This window comes from Gekko japonicus, unplaced genomic scaffold (assembly GCF_001447785.1).
Source record: "Gekko japonicus isolate JY-2015 unplaced genomic scaffold, Gekko_japonicus_V1.1 scaffold88, whole genome shotgun sequence".
Taxonomy (NCBI): Eukaryota; Metazoa; Chordata; class Lepidosauria; order Squamata; family Gekkonidae; genus Gekko; species Gekko japonicus.
This window is the reverse complement of record NW_015160209.1, coordinates 141,876-163,184: the sequence shown is the minus strand read 5'-3', so window position 1 is coordinate 163,184 and position 21,309 is coordinate 141,876. Positions and strand designations below refer to the sequence as shown.

Genomic DNA, 21,309 nt, shown 5'->3' with positions numbered 1-21,309 from the left:
TGAGGGCACAACCACCAATGTGGTCTACAGAGAGGTCTTTCAGTAGAGGAAAAAACCAGTAGGTATGTCTCACTTCATTTTTTACACTACAATCTTCTCCATTAGAATTCCTACAACAAATGTTACATTTCAAACTTCACATCATTAGTATAACTGGATTTACAGAACTTAAAAACATCGTGGTGAAGCATGGGTCTCAGGCTAGTATTTAATTATTTTATAATTTTAAACGTTGTTTTTAATTGTTCTGGTGTCTTAATGTTTTCATGTTTGCCACCTTGGGGACCATGCCTGGATCAAAAGGAGGCATAAAGATGTTTTAAATAAATAAATTCTTGTCTGTTATGTCCCACAAATATAGATATAAAATTTGAACACTTAAAATGTAGGCATAAAAAGAGGTGGATTGGGGAGTGAATTAGGTTGGTTGATTTTTTTTTTTACTCTAGAGATCAGCAAAGTATATTTGGGGAAATCAGATGTGTACCTACTGTTTACATACAGGGGTTCTACAGTTTAGCTGCTTATGGCCAGTACAGTGAAGGACAGAGACTTAGGCTTGGATCCTGTGACTGCATCCCGTGTGCACTGGGGAGTGTGCTTCCTCTGCTTCCGGGATGTCTATTTGTGCAAGATCAATGCTTTTCTGTCAGCCTGTGCGTGACTAGAAGTGCTAGAGACAGAGGAAGCATGCACCGCAGCAGACGCCGTCTGGTGCATGTAGACACAGCAGTCACAGGTTCTGAGCCTTAGGTTTCAAATAATCAACCAATGTTTCCTCATGTCAAAAGATATTAATTATAAGATAATTTGAATTTCATTAGGATTCCAACAGATGTACCTGAAAGCATGTTTATTAAAATATGAGTGTGAAATGGCTTACAGTACAGAAAGACTGTTGCTGCAATTTTTGTTCTCATTACTAACTCCAATGAGATTATTATGAATGCAGCCTTTGAAGAACCCCAACATTCTCAGGCAAGCCCAGATTTGCATGCTAGAAACAGTTTCTTAAAATATACAAATTAGGTGTCTCTTAAGCCAATTAGCTGTACTTAACCTTCTATTCCTGTGAGCCTAGGAAAAGAGGGAAAGCTCTGATGTTGAAGCTGATTCTATTGCAGGTCTTTGTGGCTGTGTGACATAAGAACATAAGAACATAAGAGACGCCAATGTTGGATCAGGCCAAAGGCCCATCCAGTCCAACACTCTGTGTCACACAGTGGCCAGAAATACCAGTGCCATCAGGAGGTCCAGCAGTGGGGCCAGGACATTAGAAGCCCTCCCACTGTTGACCCCCCCCAAGCACCAAGAAGACAGAGCATCACTTGCCCCAGAGCCCCTAGCTATACCTTGTGGCTAATAGCCACTGATGGACCTCTGCTCCATATGCTTATCTAATTCCCTTTTGAAGCCGTCCATGCTTGTAGCACCCACCACTTCCTGTGGCAGTGAATTCCATGTGTTAATCACTCTTTGGGTGAAGAAGTACTTCCTTTTATCCGTTCTAACCCGACCGCTCTGCAGTTTCATGGAGTGCCCACGAGTTCTTATATTGTGAGAAAGGGAGAAAAGTACCTCTTTCTTTACCTGCTCTTTCCCATGCATAATCTTATAAACCTCGATCATGTCACCCCTCAGTCGTCTTTTCTCCAAGCTAAAGAGTCCTAAGCGCTTTAACCTTTCCTCATAGGGAAAGTGTTCCAACCCTTTTATCATTCGAGTTGCCCTTTTCTGCACTTTTTCCAAAGCTATAATATCCTTTTTAAGGTGTGGTGCCCAGAACTGCACACAGTATTCCAAATGAGGTCTCACCATTGATTTATATAGGGGCATTATTATATTGGCTGATCTGTTTTCAATACCCTTCCTAATAATCCCCAGCATAGCATTGGCCTTCTTTATTGCAGTCACACACTGTCTCGACATTTTCAGTGAGTTATCCACTACAACTCCAAGATCTCTCTCTTGCTCAGTCTCTGCCAGTTCAGACCCCATCAATGTGTATTTATATTTAGGATTTTTGGCTCCAATGTGCATCACCTTGCACTTGGCCACATTGAACCCCATTTGCCATGTTGACGCCCACTCGCCCATCCTTGACAGATCCCCTTGGAGTGCCTCACAATCCTCACTGGTTTTCACCACCCTGAACAACTTTGTATCATCCGCAAATTTAGCCACTTCACTGCTTACTCCCATCTCCAAATCATTAATGAACAAGTTAAAAAGCAGTGGACCAAGTACTGATCCCTGCGGTACCCCACTGCTTACCACCCTCCACTGAGAAAATTGCCCACCTACACTCACTCTCTGTTTTCTATGAACTAGCCAGTTTTTGATCCATAAAAGGACTTGTCCTTCTATCCCATGATTTTTGAGCTTACTTAGGAGCCTTTGATGAGGAACTTTATCAAAAGCTTTCTGGAAGTCAAGGTAAATAATATCTATTGGATCCCCCTTGTCCACATGTTTGTTCACCCCCTCAAAGAACACTAACAGGTTAGTGAGACAAGATCTTCCCTTACAGAAACCGTGCTGAGTCTGCCTCAATAGGTTTTGTTCATCTATGTGCCTACTAATTCTTTCCTTAATAATGGTTTCCACCAATTTACCCGGTATCGACGTCAGACTGACTGGCCTGTAATTTCCCGGATCTCCTCTGGAACCCTTTTTAAAGATGGGAGTGACATTAGCTACCTTCCAATCCTCAGGAATGGAGGCAGATTTTAAGGAAAGATTACATATCTTTGTCAGGAGATCTACAAGTTCACATTTGAGTTCTTTCAGAACTCTCGGATGTATGCCATCTGGGCCTGGTGATTTTTCAGTTTTTAAGTTGTCTATCAGTTTTAGGACCTCCTCTCTCGTCACCTCAATCTGACTCAGGTCTTCCAACACCCCTCCTGAAATCAGTGGTTCTGGAGTGGGCAAGCACTTCTCATCTTCCACAGTGAAGACGGAGGCAAAAAATGCATTTAGCTTCTCAGCCATTTCCCTATCATCCTTCAATACTCCTTTTACCCCTTGGTCGTCCAAGGGCCCCACTGCCTCCCTGGCTGGTTTCCTGTTTCTAATGTATTTGAAGAAAGTTTTATTGTTGGTTTTTACGTTTTTTGCTATATGCTCCTCATATTCCCTTTTTGCCTGCCTGACCTCAGACTTGCATTTTATTTGCCATAACCTGTGTTCCGTTTTATCAGCCTCACTGTGACTAGCTTTCCACTGTTTAAAGGAATTCTTTTTACTTTTTACAGCCTCCATTACTCTGTTTGTTAACCATGCAGGCTTTTTCCTATACCTTTTTGTGCCTTTCCTAACCTGCGGAATATATATTTTTTGAGCTTCTAGGATCGTAGTTTTAAATAGATCCCAAGCTTCCCCAATTGTTTTGACCCTTTCTACTTTTCCTTTCAGTTTCCTCCCCACGTGTCCCCTCATATCAGAGAAATTACCCCTTTTAAAGTTAAAAATGGTTGTGTGAGTCTTTTTGGCCAATTCTCTATTTGTACAAATGATGAACTCATCAACATTATGATCACTGTTTCCAAGCGGTGCAATCACTTTTACATCTCTCACCAGGTCTTGAGTGTTACTTAGGACCAAATCAAGGATCGCCTCTCCCCTGGTAGGTTCCGTGACCATCTGCTCCATAGCACAGTCATTTAGAGTGTCTAGAAACTCAACATCCCTGTTGAAGGTGGTTTCTTGGTCATCTGGTACCCTGGCAGAACTGGCCAAGTGATCCCAGTGATTAAAGTGGGTCTTTGAGGATGAAGGGCTCATGGACAAATAACATTTCTCCCTGCTTCTCCCTCCAGTATTCAGTAGTATAGCATATCACCTGTTTCCATCATTGTTAGAGGGAACAATTCCCTTGGCAAGATGCTTATCATTATCCATTTGGCAGCAGCCTGCCACTCTTTTAAGCATGTAGGAAATATCTGGATGCTCTGTGGAATCACTTTTTATGCATGTGTGTCATATTTTATTTGGAAAACTCCAGGCTTGAATTTAGGCTTCAGTTAGGGAGAAGTGATTCCCACAAAGTAAAAGAAAATGCCAGACGAAACAAGGAAATTGATATTGTAGATCCCCAACAGGGATGACGTTATCAGGAGTGTTGTTCTGATGGCTGTGTAAGAACATGAAGCAGGCAGAAGCCCTTGGTATATTCTTAAGGAAGTACAAATGTGCTCTTTAGTGCTGCAGAGTTTGAGAAAAAGTAGGAAAGAATTAGGGAAACACAGAGGAAGTATCTGGTAATATTAAGGAAATTGTAAGGTAGCTAAGGAAGGCGGTACCAGGGAACTAGCCAGAAGTGAGCTATCTGCATTCATAAGTTTCATGAAGCCATAAGACTAATTAGAGATGAATGAATGAGAGATTAATTAATCAATTTGAAACCATTGTTTCAGATCCTGGTTTGACATACTCTGATATACTCTAGTGGAGTGGCCTGCAATCATATGATGCACTAGCTATTTTAATAAAACCATGGTTTCACATCATATCTGAATGGAACCATCAATAAAATTTAAAAATTCCATGATGCTTTGTTTGAACTGAGCCTATATATTAATCCCAAACCATTGTTATCCCTCTTCTCCTTTCGCTCTTTCACCTGTGTCTATTGCAGGTTAGAATCAGCATGAATCTATGTGGCTGTGTGACTGGATTCTCTTTGGGATCATTGTGTGTTTTGAATCTTCCAAGTGGTTGGAGTCTATCGACATGTTTCTCTCTGCATGTGTGTGTGTGTGGAATCTACAATTTTGTTGGTGTGTATTGATCTGATCACTATAAATGCTATATGAACTGTTGGGAAATCTGCCCTTTGCTTAGGTATGGAGATGAACCAGCTCACAAACTAAAGTTCGTGACGAATTTTGGGTGGTTCATGGAAGGTCAACCAGCGTGAAGATTCCATGAACTTTCAAGCAGTTCATGGAGATTCATGCCACTTTGTGAATGTATACATTTCCAGACAGATTGTCTCTGCTTAACAAAATGTTTACCAAACTTTAAAGCAACAGGGAGGGTGGAATTATCCAGCCTTGGAAACAATGTTGTCAGTTTCAAACACACTTTACTGGCCTTCTTTTGTGTTTACTTCCCATTTTCTTCCACAGAGCTTGTAAAATCCCACCCCCTTGGTGGATTTGTGACTCTGTGCTTGACATCAGTCCTGTGGATGGCACTGGGTTCTGCTGGGCACTGTGTGATTACACTGGTACTGTTGGGCGCTCTGTATATTGTACTGGTTCTGCTGGGCTTATAAAAACGCCCCCCTTGCTTGGATTGTAATTGAACTGGCATTGCCACATTGGCACTCGATTCTGCTAGGCACTAGTACATGCACTGGTTCTGTTGGGCTTGCAAAAATGCCCCCCCTTCAGTTTGTACTTCAGAGATTCTCTGGTTTGACTTTAGTCCTGCTGGGTTTTCACTGCCACAGTGGCACTGGTTCTACTGGGCACATTGCACTGGTTTTGCTGGGCTTGCAAAATGCCACCCACTTTCAGTTTCTACTGAATAGATTCACTTTGATTCTGTTCTGCTGGGCTTCTATTGCCCTTGGGTGGTGGGGCTTTTTTGCTGTTTTTTTCGCTACATAGTAAACCATGGAGGATGAGGGCACCTTCTTTGGGTGGCTGTAACTTGGATCTCGTAAATCCAATCCTCACCAAACTTGGAGCCCAGGTAGAGGAGAGTCAGTGAGAGATTCCCTGCCACTATAATCAGCATAATATGACCTTAGATGAATGTAGGATTGTGAACAATTTGGCCAAGGATTCTAATATTGTCATAAAAGAAGCAGACAAGACTGATTATTTAACTATGATGGGTACCTTGTTAAATAATACCAACCACTACAGATCTTTAACTAAGGATCCCACAGAGCATATACAAAGAATGATTAAAATTACCATCACTGAAGCTCTTAAGTTGGGATATATTAATGAATCAGTATCTAAATTTCTATATGTTGAATATCCCAGAGCCCCAATAATTTATGGGCTACCAAAGATCTATAAGAACAGGCAACCCTCCCCCAGCTAGACCAATTGTGTCGGGGATTGGTCCTATGTTTAAACCGTTAGCACAATATATTGACTTCTTCCTACAACCCTTTGTCAATAAAATTGAATCTTATATTAAAGACACCACCCATTTCATACAGATTATAGAAGGGCAAGAAGTAGATGGGGATATGGCTCTTGTCACCATGGATGTAAGAACCCTCTTTACAAACTTACCACATGATGAAGTGAGGGTGGTGGCTATAGATGTCTTTATGCAGAGAACTAAACAGGACCCACCAACCTGTTTTTTGACAGAGCTGTTAGATCTGAATCTTGGGAAAAAATATTTTAGATTTGGTGACTCCTTTTATGAACAAGCATGCGGTGTGTCAGTGGGAAGCCCAGCGGCTCCCAGTCTAGCCAACTTATATATGAGGATGTTTGAAAATAAATATATATTATCTGATTAAAATCCATATTATAATAACACCAGGCTATATAAATGTTATATTGATGCCATTCTTTTTACTGATTAATGATGTTGGTATTACATATGGGTTTGTGGATTGACTTAATGACTTGCATGATTCTATTACATTTGATGTGCATTATGATAAACAACGAATTAATTTCCTTGATACCATGGTGTACATTAATGATGACAATAGATTAGTGGTTAAAAATTTTCATAAACCAATGGATAGGAACTCATATTTAGCCTTTAAATCAACTCACCCCTATCATTTGAGATCTAACATCGCTTAATGGCCAGTTCTTAAGAGCCAAAAGAAATTCAACTCTAGACAGTGATTACAGAATGGAAGCTGACCAAGTTGAAAAATCTTTCTCTATAAGGGGTTATCCCAGTTATATCACCAAAAGAGCTCGAAACAAAGCAGATGAGACGAATAGACAGCAGTTGTTACAATATAAGGTCAGGCAAGATAGACAGCGGATTTCATGTGCTTTCCAATACTCTGGATTAGCTAGTCACATAAAGCAAGTCATAGATTAAAAACTGGCATATTGTAGCACACTTACCTGGATGTGATAGACCACCACACATTGGTTTTAGGAGGGATCGTAACTTCAGAAACCTTTTAGTTAAAACAGACAGCGCGAATTTTAATGATGAAACTCCTAAACCTGCAAGCAGATTTCACAGGTGCTGCAGATGTGCAGCGTGTAAATTTATGATAGACGGAGGAACGTTTGAGAATCAAATTCAGGGAACACGTGTTAGCTGTTCTAGCTTCTCCACGTGTTCCGCTAAAAACATTGTTTACCTTTCAGTCTGCCCGTATGGGTGCTAATATGTGGGTATATCCACCAGATCAATTACGACCCGTATGTTAGAACACACTCGCATTTCTAATTTAGTCAGTTTAGCTTCAATGATGGAACACTCCCAACAGGCAGGGCATTCAGCAGAAGAAATGAGGTTTTTTGTAATGTATGTACATAAGAACAAAGCACACAATAGACGAAATATAAACCAAATCTTATTACAGAAAGAGGCAAGATTCGTTTTTTAATTGAACACCTTAACACCAGCTGGCATGAATCAGAGTCTTGCGTTTTCAGCTTATATTTAGGGGCCTGTCCAGAGTTCATTTCAGGGGGGGGGGTCGCAGGGGAACGCAGTTCCCCCGGGTGAGGTGCAGGGGGGCGGGGCACATGACGAAGCCCTGCCCCCTGCTTCCAGCCGCCCCGCTTCCAGCCCTCATTCAGCCAGGAGGAGGCAGGAGAAGAGGGAGGGTAAGTTGCTTCCTCCCCGCCTCTCCCCACCCCTGCCTGCCTGGGGCCAGGGAGGGCCTTCGCGGGGCTTCCTCGCACTCCCGCCAGCCTTGCAGGTCCACCGCCGGGCCCCTGATGTCAGTGGGTGTGGCATATGCTAATGAGTTATGCTAATGAGTTCCCCTAGCTCTTTTTCTACAAAATGACCCTTGGGCCTGTCCTTTTAGACCAAGAGCAGCAGGCAACATATTTAGTGGGTATATATGAGTTTCTTATAGGGTATTCATTCTTGAAACAGGCATTTTTGTATTCTTGAATTCTGTTTCTCAATACCAGTAGGATACATAGGGTCTGGAGTTTATAGCCCAAAATCAGGTGCTTCCTCTTTAAACAATAAGACCAGTTGGTAGAATACCAAGCAGAAGATTTGGGTCTTTTATAAAATAGATGTAATTCATTGATTTTTCTTTGGGCTTAAAAAACTTCAAAACTATCAGAGAAGAAATTTATACTTCAGCCTATATTTAGGTGCTTTTCCTTTAAGGATTCAAGCAGCAATTGCAGTAGCTTGTGAATGAAGCACTTATTAACAGCAGAAGGTTTGATGACCTTTGAGAACCACAGATTCCATTTGAGACATGAGCTGTGCCTAGATTATTGTGGAAATCAGGGTGAGTGTAAAATGTTACTGTATGATGTGGCTTTCACATAGATGCACTGGAATATATCTCTCTTTGGTTTCTTTGGTTTCATTGTTATATTGTAGTTCCACTTTTCAGCCGTACAACTGAGGAAGAATGCTTTGAAATGTCTGGCATACCTAGGAAGGACGTTTTTGGCTGCAAATTTATCTTTGGGACATCCTCTGCCTTTTTTGTGAACGTTGAGGTCTTTAGGACACTACTATACTGAAAGGATATAGAGCAGTCACCTGTTAGATTCTTTCTTTACTATTGAATTGTTATACCAAATTTTATTTATTTATTTATTTATTAGATTTGTATCCCGCCCTCCCTGCCCTTCTGTTCTTTGATTTCTTATTCATGTTTTGAAATTGTGACCACTAAATCTACTGTATTAATTGTTTTACTGTAATTATGTTGCAATAGACTATTGTCTAATGGTAACTTGTGAAATTTGTGAATGCTTTGATGGTCTACCCTTGCGTTTTTCATCTTTGTACATTTCATACACTTGGGGTTCCTATTGTTTCGTTTGGTGTCTCTAGCATGCCAGGGAGCGGCATTCTACCACATCACAAACCAAAACAGTTTAGCTCTTAAAAGAAGTGAGCAGTGACTCACAAAAGCTCATACCCTACCACAAATTCTGTTAGTCTTAAGGTGCTACTGGACTCTTACTCTTTTCTACTAGCTCTTAAAAATTCATGAAGGTTCATGGCTTGTGAACTGGGCATGCCATGAACCAAAATGAACCACAGTTTTCTGGTTCATGCCCATCCGTACCTGTGATTCACAGAGGGTATGTGCAGGCTACCTAAAGTTTTCCATATAATATATTGGAGTCACTAAAATATGATGGACTAAGAGTTTTAAAAATACATAATGGATTTGTTACGCCCCCAGGACTAGGGAACCCGTCTTCACTGTGGGGATGCCTAGGTTGTCAACTTCAAGTTGGGGTCTGGAGCACTCCAGAATTACAATTTATCTCCAGATTATAGAGACAGTTCCCCTGGAGAAAATGTCTGCTTGGAAGGGTGGACTGTACAGCATTATGACCCTCTGAGTAACTGGTGGGAGGCTGGGGTGGGCAGGGACTTGGGGGGCAGCACTTGGCAACTGTTATGTCTTGGCTGTATAACATCTCATGTAAAGCTTAAGACCAGGACAAGGATTGCAAGATGGAACAATCCTATTGGCTGTTGTATATAAGTACCCATTCAGAAGGCAGAGAAATGTTCAGGAGGGAACTAATCTGATTAGTTGTTATTGTTGTAATCCTATTGGTCCTTAACTGTTCTAGGGCGTGGCTACTCCAGCCTGGGATAGTTTAAAAGGGAGCTTTGCTCCACTGTTGTGTTGTGTGTGTTCTCTGATTGTTCCTGTTACTTCAATAAAGCTGATTCACTGTTTTACTTACGAGACGGCGTTGAGTTTCATACTTAACAGCAACAGTGCAAGGTTGCCTTCCTCCAGATGGAGCCTGGAGATCTCCCAGAATTACCACTGATCTCTAGACAAAGTTGCCAGACTTCAAGTGGCACCTAGAAATCTCTTGGCATCACAGTTGATCTCCAGATGACCAAAATCACGTCCCCTGGAGACAATGGCTGCCTTGGAGGATGGACTCTATGGCATTATACTCTACTGATGTGCCTCCCCTCCCCAAACCCCACCCTCCCCAGGCTCCACCCCAAAATCTCCAGGTATTCTCCAACCCAGAGCAGGCAACTGTCTGTACTGGTTCTGCTGGATGACTAAGATAATTTCCCCTGGAGAAAATGGCTGCTCTGGAGGGTGGACTATATGGCATTGTACCCCTCTGAGGTCCCTCCCTTCCCCAAACTCCACCATCTCCAGGCTCCACCCCTCAAATCTCCAGGAATTTCCCAACCTGGAGTTAACGACCCTATGACAGTGTGATATTAGTTCCACAGAAAACCCAGAAAAGATGTTACACTTCTCTGGGTATCTCCAGAAATTCTGTGGTAAAACCAGTGGGAAACTGGTAGCTCTGAATCTAGTCCTGGTTGCTTCCTCCTGGCTGTTCCTCCCTTACTGATCTCACTGGCTCTTCCCTCTCCTGTGCAACTAAGTTGCTGCTTTTTTCCAGCTATGCCTTTTTCCAGTTATGCCCTTCCAACTATTTCTGCTTCTCCCCCAGGGGTAGGGTGCTACAGATTGTGGCAGGGCATTAAAAACAGTGGATATTAAGCCATCCTATACTCTGTTTTGAGACTGAAAGGTCAGCTGTTAGGAAAATTGAAAATAAAGCCAGCTAAAGTTTTAGGAAATGCAGTGTTCGTGTTTGTGTTTTTTAATTGTTCTGGTCTCAAGTGTAAGAACTGTTCACCTTGCTAAGAGTTGCTGTTTATGCATGCTTAATTGAGCATGTTCAGAGAGACTGCTGCTGTTGTGATCTGACAAAGTATGCTACATGTGTTTAAACAATGGCACTGTGTCTTGGGAACACTTAGCAAAACCGCCAGAATGCAGATAAAATCTGTCTCATTAAAATGCAAAAATCTGCATTTATCTCTGCTGCGTTATCCCCGTGGGCTCCATTAGAGACAATAATAAAAGGATGTTCCCTGAAATGGTATTACTTTTTAATGACATTTTTAATCCACTCAGCTGTGCTTGGTATTTTATTAATTATACAAACAGAAATGACTTCCTAATTCTCCTTGCTTCTGTTTCTAAATATATAAAGTTGCCTGCAGGCCATCATGAATAGTACTCAGACATGAGCATGTCAAAAACTTGAGGGTTGCAGCCAGTTGGAACACGTAGGTAGATTTTATGAGCCAAGTATCAAACAAGCAAAGAGAACTGTTAAAATAGCAGAACTGGAGGAAACTCTTTAAAGCCAGTACAGAACGCTAGTTTGCACCCCAAAAACTGGACACTGCTCAATATACTATTTCCCATTATGATCACTTTTGGCATGACTCCTCTTGGCAAAAGCCAACCCTGTCTGCCTTTGAGCTTTGAGGTAGTTTGTAAGACAGAAAATGGTTAGCTTTGTATTATTAAGAGACTGGCTATCTTTGCAACAAGTAGATTAAGAAGTGTCGTTCCATATTCTCTAAGGAGCAGCAGGAGCAAACCGGGACAAGGAAATGGCACTGGACAATGCCACAACATTATTTTTGGCTGAAAAACTGGAATTGACATTTCCATGTCATCTCTCTAGGAATCCTAGAGGTGATGTCACTGCATCACTTGATAGTCTAGAAATCCCATTGATCAGGAGGATTCTATGAACATTACGTGATGCCGTGAGGTCACTTCCAGGTTTTCGTCTGGAAATGATGTTAAGGCATCACACAATGCCATTCCCATCTATCTCCACTCTCCCTAGTCTCTTGCCAGTTGTCATCCAAGGGCTGCCAATTTTGCACAGAGATCTTAGAACCCCAAGAGAGTAGCCTTATTGATTGTCAAAACATGGCCTCGCCTTTCTCTTTTGATGGTGGATAAGCCTGCTAACTACAGGCATACATTACAGCACAGATGTGAATTACCTTTAAGACAACTCTGGCATTCTATTCTTTTATTTCTTCCAACTGGCCAGGTTTTTCAGGGCTGTCCCTGTTTTTTACTTGGGGGATGATATTAAAAACTATACTGTGAATTGCTAGAGTTGTCATTCTTCTGGTTTCAAGTGTCCCTTCCCATAGTCACTAGAAATTAAATTTTCAAATGAAAGTGGACATATCTTGTCTGTGAAACACGGCACACTCTTATAGGGCTAATGCACACATGGCAGTCGTTTGGACCATGCACATAGTAGCTCATAAGGGTAACTAAGTCAGGACAAGTCAGGAAAATGGTGTAGGAGGGAGGTTTAAACTCTGCCTATCCATGTGCTGTGGTCTTGATCTAAATTTGGACCCCACGCACATCTCAATATTTTCACTTGGAGCTCTTATCACAGAACTCCCAAAGCATGTGTGGTTTGGCCTTCCTGAGCCACCTGAGGCCTTGTTTTGTGTGCCACTTCTATTAAAAGTTTGGCAGGTGACCATATAGGACAGAGTCTTTTTGATGGCAGCACAGAAGCTATAACATTTGTGAGACATTTTTTGTGTGAATCCTTACAAGCGGGGTTTTTTGGGGTATTTTTTAAATTATGTGTCCGTGTGTGCACCTGGAAGTCATGGTGACTTCTGGTGACTGACCTCTACCAGGGGCCTGCAAGATATTCAGAGAGGTGGCTGAATAAGGCCTACCCCTGCCTCCCACCTCTGGTATTTCGAGGAGGTCTCCCATCCAAGTACTTGCCAGAGTCGACCCTGTTTAGCTTCTGAGATCTGATGAGATCGGGCTTGCCTGGGCTATCTAGGTCAGGGCAATTCCTTACAAGTTTTAAGAGGACAGTTAAAGTTTTTTGTTTCTGCTTGGAAGGCTTTTGGTTAGTTATTGAGTATAAACTGATGTGCTTGTGAGATTGATTTCCCCCCTCCTGGATTAATCTTGATCTCCTTGGTTTTGATTGATTGAGTTTTAAATTGCTTGCCCCCACCCCCAGTTGCTAGAATGCTACCATGCACTTTGTCATCGTGGTTATAGTGACGAATATTTCAGTGTTTTATAACCAAGACTTTAGTGGGATGGAGGAGGAGGACTATTCTGACTTAAAAGTGGGCTAGAAATACTTGCACAGAAGATATTTATTTATTTAGCTATTGGAAACATTAGTATTCCGCCTTTCCACCCAACTGAGGCCCATAGGGCAGTGAACGATTTAAAACACATGTAAAACTGTCTGTATATAAGTACAGCAATTAACACAAAGAGGAGGACCAATAAGGGAATGCCAAAGACAAAAAAGTCTTCATTAACTGGTGGGAAGGCAAAGATAGATGGGTTCCAGTGGGTAGCCATGTTGGTCTGAAGCAACATAACAAAGTTTGAGTCCAGTGGCACCTTTAAGACCAAATAGATGGGGGTAGACAAATCTCCCTGGGGAGGGAATTCCGTGGTTTTATTCCCATGACTGAGAAGGTCCTTTCTTGAGGTTGCCACCCGATGAAGAGGGCATCCAAATATATACATCAGTATACATATTTAACATCCAAATATATGCATCCATATACATATTTAACAGACATATATTACAAATCCTGTAGAAAATTCACAAGCTTTTAAGTCCTACTGAGTTCTATAATACAAAGGTCTGTTAATGTAGGAACTGTGACCAAGAGGAATTTCAAGTAACCTAAACTGTGCTTCTTTCACAGCTTTTTTTGGAAAATACCTCAATGAATATAATGGCAGCTACATTCCTCCTGGTTGGCGAGAATGGGTTGGATTAATCAAGAACTCTCGTTTCTACAATTATACAGTTTGTCGCAATGGTCTCAAAGAGAAGCATGGATTTGAATATGCAAAGGTACCGTGCAGATATTTCTGTTGTATAAGGTGGCGTCAATCATACAAGGCAGGAGTCCCCTATCCATGGGCACCATGGCATCCACCCACAGCTTTCCTGGTGCCTGCCGAGTGTTTATAGAAAGTGGGTGGGGCCAAGTGGGGCTCTTGTCCAACAGGTCTTCTAATTGGCTGAGATGTGACTGGCTGTGCCGATTTTAAAAACGTCATTTCAGCTGGAGCTGCCCACATAGTGTCAGCTTTATTCTCTCTCCCACTCCTCTTTCTAAGTGTGCTCCACACTACCACCAATAGGGAATATTGCTTGTATTTTCCCAGGGGTCATGTATAGTTTATGTTTAATCAGTTTTTCTTAGGAAGCAGTTGTATAGTCCAAACCCTTTCCCCTCCTCTCAGTATAAGTGTACAGAATTCAAGGCCATTTTAATTAACATTGCTCATCTCCCTTTTAAGCCATGTTGCTAAAGCTCAAAAAACAAACATTTATTTTATTTATTTAAAGCATTACTATGTCACCTTTCCACCTAAACATGATCCCCAAGGTGGCAAACGTTAAAACATCAAGACACTGAAACACCATTTAAAATGATAAATAAAATATTTAGATAATTAAGTAAAACATATAAACATAGATAACAATACAAGCAGGGACAAGGGTCAATTGCAGTTAGTGAAGGAACACAAAACTAAAAAAAAATGTTTTCACCTACTGTCAGAAGACAACAGTAGAGGGAGACAGAAGAATCTCTCTGGGGAGGGAGTTCCAGAGTTTCAGTACTATGACCGAGAAGGCCCTTTATTGGGTTGCTGTGCAATTAGCCTCAGATGGTGGGGGGAACCCAAAGCAGGGCCTCCAAAGATAACTGGAATGGATGGGAGGTTCACATGGGAATAGGCAGTCCTGAAGGTACGTTGGTTCCAAGCCACAGAGGGCTTAAAAAGTCAACATCAGTACCTTATTCCCTGAATAGGGAGTCAATGCAGATGGAACAAGACTGGAGTGATATGATCTCTACTACAACCCACAGCAGTCAGCATTCTGGCTGCAACATAGGGATGGGCATGAACCAGCTCATGAATTAAAATTCATCATGAATTTTGGCAGGTTCATGAGGCCATGTTCTTGAACTGAAGAGCTGCCATTGAGTTTCCATGAATTCTGGTGCAATTTATGAAGAGCAGAAAGCATGGATTTAGATGGCTCCAAGCCATTTAACCCCCTTCTTTCTACTCTTTACAAAAAACAAATGAGCGACGGGAAGTCTCCGACGCTCAGCTGATGAACCACTGCTTTCTTTTCCCTGCAAAAAGCCTCAGGGAGCACAAAGTAGGCATTTAAATGGCTCTGAGCTATTTTACCTACAGCTTTCTGTTGGCAAAGAAACGCTGCAGCCAGCAGAAAGCTGGAGGTGAAATGGGTCAGAGCCATTTAAACCCCTACTTTCTGATGGCTGTGAAAAGCCATGGCAAGCAGAAAGTAGATGAAATACCTCCCAGGCATTCCACCCCCAGATTTCCATTGGCTGCGGCTTATCCCGCACAGCAGAAAGCAGGGGGTGAAATGCCTCCCAGCCATTTCCCCCCTGCTTTTTGCTCACCACCAAATGCTGCAGCTAGCAGAAAGCTTGGGAGTGGAATGGGTTGGAGCCATTTAAACCCCTACTTTCTGCTCCCTGCGGTTTTTCATGGGAAGCAGAAGGCAATGGTTTAACTGGCTCAGACCTGTTTAAGCCCCTGCTTTCTGCTTCTTGCTACTTTGGAGGGGAGCAGAAAGCAGGGGTTTAAACTTTAAATGGCTTATGAACCCATACAAACCAGTTCGATTTGTCAACCAAGCTCTTGCTTCATATGGATCCGTGGTTCAGTTATGAACCAAACCCCAAAAGTGCCGTTCGTGCCCGTCTCTACTGCAGCATTCTGTACCAACTGTAGCATCCAGGCAGTTGTCAAGGACAGATGAAGAGTGCATGACAGTAATATGATCTAAATGTTACCAGGGTATGCACAACAGTGGCAAGATCTTTCCTGCACAGGAAGGGTCACAGCTGGCTCACCAGGCAAAGCTGATGAAAGGTACCCATGGCCACAGCTGTTACCTGTTCATCCAGCAGGATAAATCAAATACCAAAAAATGTCTCTGTCTACTGCTGTTGTTTTTTCACTATCCCTGGCACCTTTTTCTCAGTGACCTCATAGGTGTCTTTTCCCCCCCTCTCCTCATCCTTATCCCTGACCACACTGCTGTGACTTCATCTACAATCCTTGGGAATCTCTGTGCTGTTCCCCTCTCCCAACAATTGGGAGTTGCTTGTACTTTCCCAGGGGCCATGTATAGTTTATATTTAAACATTCCTTCTTAGGAAACAACTATGCACTGCATACAGATATGTGTATTAGGGTCTGAGGCTTTTTTAAAGAAAGAAAATAAAAATAGCTTTGGAGGGAATGATTGAGAACCCTGGAACCCCAGAAACAGGATTTCAAAGTGCATTTTGGTCTGTTGTGGGAGGAGGGGGAACAGCAAAGTCAGTCATAAGTTTTCCACTTATGCCAGGCTGCTTTGTCAGTAGAATGCCACTTTTCCTGCTTAAGAACATAAGAACATAAGAGATGCCAATGTTGGATCAGGCCAAAGGCCCATCCAGTCCAACACTCTGTGTCACACAGTGGCCAGAAATACCAGTGCCATCAGGAGGTCCAGCAGTGGGGCCAGGACATTAGAAGCCCTCCCACTGTTGACCCCCCCCCCCCAAGCACCAAGATGACAGAGCATCACTTGCCCCAGAGCCCCTAGCTATACCTTGTGGCTAATAGCCACTGATGGACCTCTGCTCCATATGCTTATCTAATTCCCTTTTGAAGCCGTCCATGCTTGTAGCTGCCACCACTTCCTGTGGCAGTGAATTCCATGTGTTAATCACTCTTTGGGTGAAGAAGTACTTCCTTTTATCCGTTCTAACCCGACCGCTCTGCAGTTTCATGGAGTGCCCACGAGTTCTTGTATTGTGAGAAAGGGAGAAAAGTACCTCTTTCTCTACCTGCTCTTTCCCATGCATAATCTTATAAACCTCGATCATGTCACCCCTCAGTCGTCTTTTCTCCAAGCTAAAGAGCCCTAAGCGCTTTAACCTTTCCTCATAACCTTTCCTCATAACCTTTAACCTTTCCTCCCTCCCACTTCAGCCCATTCATCTCCTTAAAATGCTGGTACAGGGGACCCTGAGGAATGACAAGGGGGGCTGAAACAGGGAAGAATTGGTGGAAATTATTTTTCACCTTCAGTTTGCCAAAAATTCAGCCTAGATCCAACCTTATGTCAGTAGCATCAAACTCTGAAATTGATAGGTTAAGTGGATATATCCGGAAATAAGGTTTAAGAAATGTCTGGTTTTGTTGGCTTGTCAGCCACAGCAAGGAGTATATGTCATGGATAACTGCTCACTGTGCTGTCTGTGAGGTACTTGGCATTTCCCTATCCTGAACCTTGCAAATCGTTTATGTTCAGTCAGGAACTTCCTCCAGATGTTGCTGATGGAAGATTCTGTAGATGCTGCAGCTGGACTTTCTGACACATTGGAAAAAGTGGAAAGGAATGATAACCAATGTAAGGTCCAAGTCCTGTTGCCAGTTAGGGGAAACATCTCAAACTGCCACAAGGATGTTTAATATAGAAAGTCATCTGGAGTCTTTGCTGCTTATTGCAGAAACTGGTGTAGCTTTAGTTGTTTTTTAGTACCTTCTTGGAATATCAGGCAACTCTGACTGCTTTTGGTGAATCTATTAATGGGTTGGTAAAATAAATAATTAGATTTTTGTTTGTCCTTGGGAGCTATGGGGGGAAACTTCAGATGCATGTGTATTTCTTTGATTTGTGGCATATTGGTAGTATAGTACCATGCAACAGTACATAACAGTTAGAGTAGAAGCAGCAGAAGCATTTCAGTCCAGAGAAATGGACAGCCCTTGCCAGTGCATTCAGTGATAATCAGAAAGCTGGGAAGAAACAAGTGCTGCTGACCCTGCACCTGCCTGGTTGAGGAAAAACTCCACCCATCAGGAAAATCACATCTCCTACCCTTGAGTGCTAGGTGGCACTACTTGGCCTGGGGAGAGTAATTTCCTCAGTAAGTATTGCAGAACTTTAAACAGAAGCAGTTGTAGTTAGTAGCATCAGAAAAATCTAAGATCTGGGGATAGGATATTTTTCAGTGCCCCTTGATTTTCTTTATCACTGTCACCTTTAAAAATACTTATTTTATATCTTGATTGTATGACCTGCCTTACAAGATGCTGTCAGGCAGGAAGATAGCATATAAATATTTTAAATCAATATGCCACCAACTAAGGAGTATAAATCCTGAAGATTTAGACAGGTTTTGTCCTTCAGGGAGCCCTGAAGCAATTCTTTAAACTCCCTTTAAATTCCTTGTGCCAGTCCCCTAACAGGTTTTAAAAGATGTTTGAAGAATAGTTTGCCTTGCTCTAACTCACACAACTCCCCAAACACAGAAACGAATAACATACCCTGTCCTCTTCAAGCACTGCTTTTGCAGCTGCTTGGGCCTTGAATCCACACCATGGTATTGATTGGTTGTGCCTGAAACCATGTTAAATTATACAGATTGTCTCAGGACTACTCAGTGGAGCTCACACCAGTTCTATGGACCAAAATTAAAGCTGCAAAGTGAAAGGTTGTTTAATTCTGCGTTTTCATCTTTTTGTATATGTTCTCTGTACTTTCCTCTCTCTTGCAAATTTCTATTTTCTACCTTGGCTCTATAGTTAACCATTTTGTTGGCCAAGAGTTCACTTGTACATCAGCCTTAGTGATTTAATTTTTTTAAAGAAGTGCTTAAGATTTATATGCCTGAATGTTCATTGTTTACTATAATTGTCAGACAACCATTTGAAATACCTTCTTATATATTTTTCTTAGCACACAAATGTAAGTCTGATTTAGATAAATTACATACAATTAATAAACAAGCAGATAATTTTGGCATTGGCAGTGCCTTGTGTGTTCTGGGATATACTTGCATGAAAGGGAGTGTTGTTTCAGGTGTATGTTATCTACAGATAATGGGTTGGGCTTGAACCCCAAAACAGAGTTGTCAGCCTCCCAGAATTGCAACTGATCTCTGCAGAGATCAGTTGCCCTGGAGATAGGGCTGCCAAATTCCCCCGGGGGTGGATTTCTCCCCACTTTGGAGGCCCGACTTCCGCCCCCGCGGAATCGGGCCCCGGGGAAACCCCACCCCCGCGTGCACGTCACAGGGAAGTGATGTCATGACGCCGGGCACGCTGGGGGCGGGGCACAGCCATTTGAGGGGAAAACATAGAGTTTTTCCCTCAAATGGCTGTGCCCCGCCCCCGGCATGCCCGGCGCCATGACATTACTTCCCTGTGATGTGCATGCGGCGCACGCGGACAAAGCGTGCGTGCGCGCACACCGGGAGCCAGCACAAAGTCCCCCGCCGGCAGAGGTAAGTCGATTTGGCAACCCTACCTGGAGAAAATGGCAGCTTCAAAGGTTGAACTGTATGGCATCACATCACTGCTAAGCTCCCTACCCAAACCCCACCTTTCTCAGGGAGTTCCCCAACCCAAAAACCTTCTTTATTCCCATTTCAGCCCTCAAATCACTGCCTTGGGGTATCCTACCCTCTTGGACTGGTTCCTCAATTATTATAATAGTGACATTCTTTCCCAGAACACAGCTGTTCATCTGGGCAGAGAACTGTCTTTAGAACACAACTGCAACTCTGGCATTATCTGGAACTGTGTCTTTGTCTTCAGACCAAACACTGCAACTGGGGCCTGACTGAAATCACAGTAGTTTATAATACATTGCAGAAAAACAAAGCAATATAATGTGGCCTGCTATATGATACACTTGGCAAATGTTGTTTTGTGTTGAATGTTTTGTTTCAGGACTATTTCACTGACCTGATCACTAATGACAGCATTAATTATTTCAAAATGTCTAAGAGGATATATCCCCATAGACCGATCATGATGGTGATCAGCCATGCTGCTCCCCATGGCCCGGAGGACTCTGCGCCGCAGTTCTCTGAGTTCTACCCAAATGCATCTCAGCACATGTAAGTTAACCGTTTACTAATGATAACATAGATAATTTGTGCTGCTACTTAGTCTTTCTCTACATAGAACATGGCATTATTACATAGACTTAGAAAATTGATGTTTATTTTATTTTACTTCTTTCTCCCCAGTGGGGACCGAACACAGCTTACTCATTCCTCTCCTCTGTTTATCCTCACCGTGGCATGTGAGGTAGCTTATGCTGACAGTGTATAGCTAGCCCAAGGTTGGCCAGCAAGCTTCAATGGCAGAACGGGGATTTGAATCTGAATCTCCCAGATCCTAGTCTGATGGTATACAACAAGGATTGCCAGCTATGAGGGAAGACGGCATCCTATGCAGCACATCACTTCTGGGCAAAACCAAAAGTGATATCACATAGCCCTAGGAATCACTGGAAACTATGGTAAAACCATAAAGTTTCCAGCAATTTCCAGACATCACTTCTAGGGACTCCCTAGAAGTGGCATTGTGCATGATGCCAGCCACTTTATTTCTCCTGTCACCCAAAGGAGTGGCAGTGGGAAGAGAGAGCTGTCAGTGGAAAGTCTCCTGGCATAGCAGGAGGCCTGACAACCCTGTATATCACACTGGCTCACTAATACAACACTGTGGTAGTAAACATAGGATCATGATTTCCTCTTCAGAGATGACTACATTCAGAAATAAACTCTGCTTTGTTCTTATGGTTGCCAGGCACAGCCTAGCAACAAGTAAGATACTGGGGGGGGGGGCAACATAGGGGCAGCCATCAGCAACAGCATGATATCACTTCCAAGAAAGCCCTGGAAGTAATGCCATGCTTTTCTAGGAATTGATGGAAACTCTGTGGTAAAACCACACATCTTCCAGTGCTTCCTAGAGAGGATTGACATCATTTCCAGGGTTTCCACGGAACTGACATCAGGCCACAGACCCAAGTTCCATTTTTAAAAATTGTCCCACTACTGCTTGGGGACTCACAACCCCATTTGTTTTTATCTTCAGATTTGCAATGAGCTAGCTCCCTCTTACCCCTAAGCACAGACTTCCAGGCTTGAAAGAAACAACATTCTTCCAGGCTTGAAAGAAACAACATTCTATCCTGGACGTATGAGATTAGTAATTGACTGAGGACCATTGTTTTAAGTGTTGGATGTTTTTATTATGTTTTATATGTTTTTAATTATGGCACATGTTTTATATGTTTTTAATTATGCCCTTGTTAGCCGCCCTGAGCCCACTGGGGAGGGCGGGATATAAATGTGGAAAATAAATAAATAAATAAACGGTGACATCCAAATGTGGGCACTTCAAAGAACTGCATTTTTTGCGCTTTAAACTGAGATTTGGAACAAGGAAAATATTAAAGGTGGTAGAGAAAC

At 42.5% G+C, this 21,309-nt stretch overlaps 1 protein-coding gene across 1 annotated transcript in view; it reads left to right on the top strand.

Annotated features, from left to right (window-relative positions):
- SULF1 (sulfatase 1) overlaps nucleotides 1-21,309 on the top strand; it is a 127,408-nt gene that overhangs the window by 59,088 nt on the left and 47,011 nt on the right. The window contains exons 4-5 of the mRNA XM_015408952.1: nucleotides 13,693-13,844; nucleotides 19,775-19,944. Of these exons, the coding sequence (XP_015264438.1) occupies nucleotides 13,693-13,844; nucleotides 19,775-19,944 (322 nt within the window). The remainder of the gene's footprint in view (nucleotides 1-13,692; nucleotides 13,845-19,774; nucleotides 19,945-21,309) is intronic.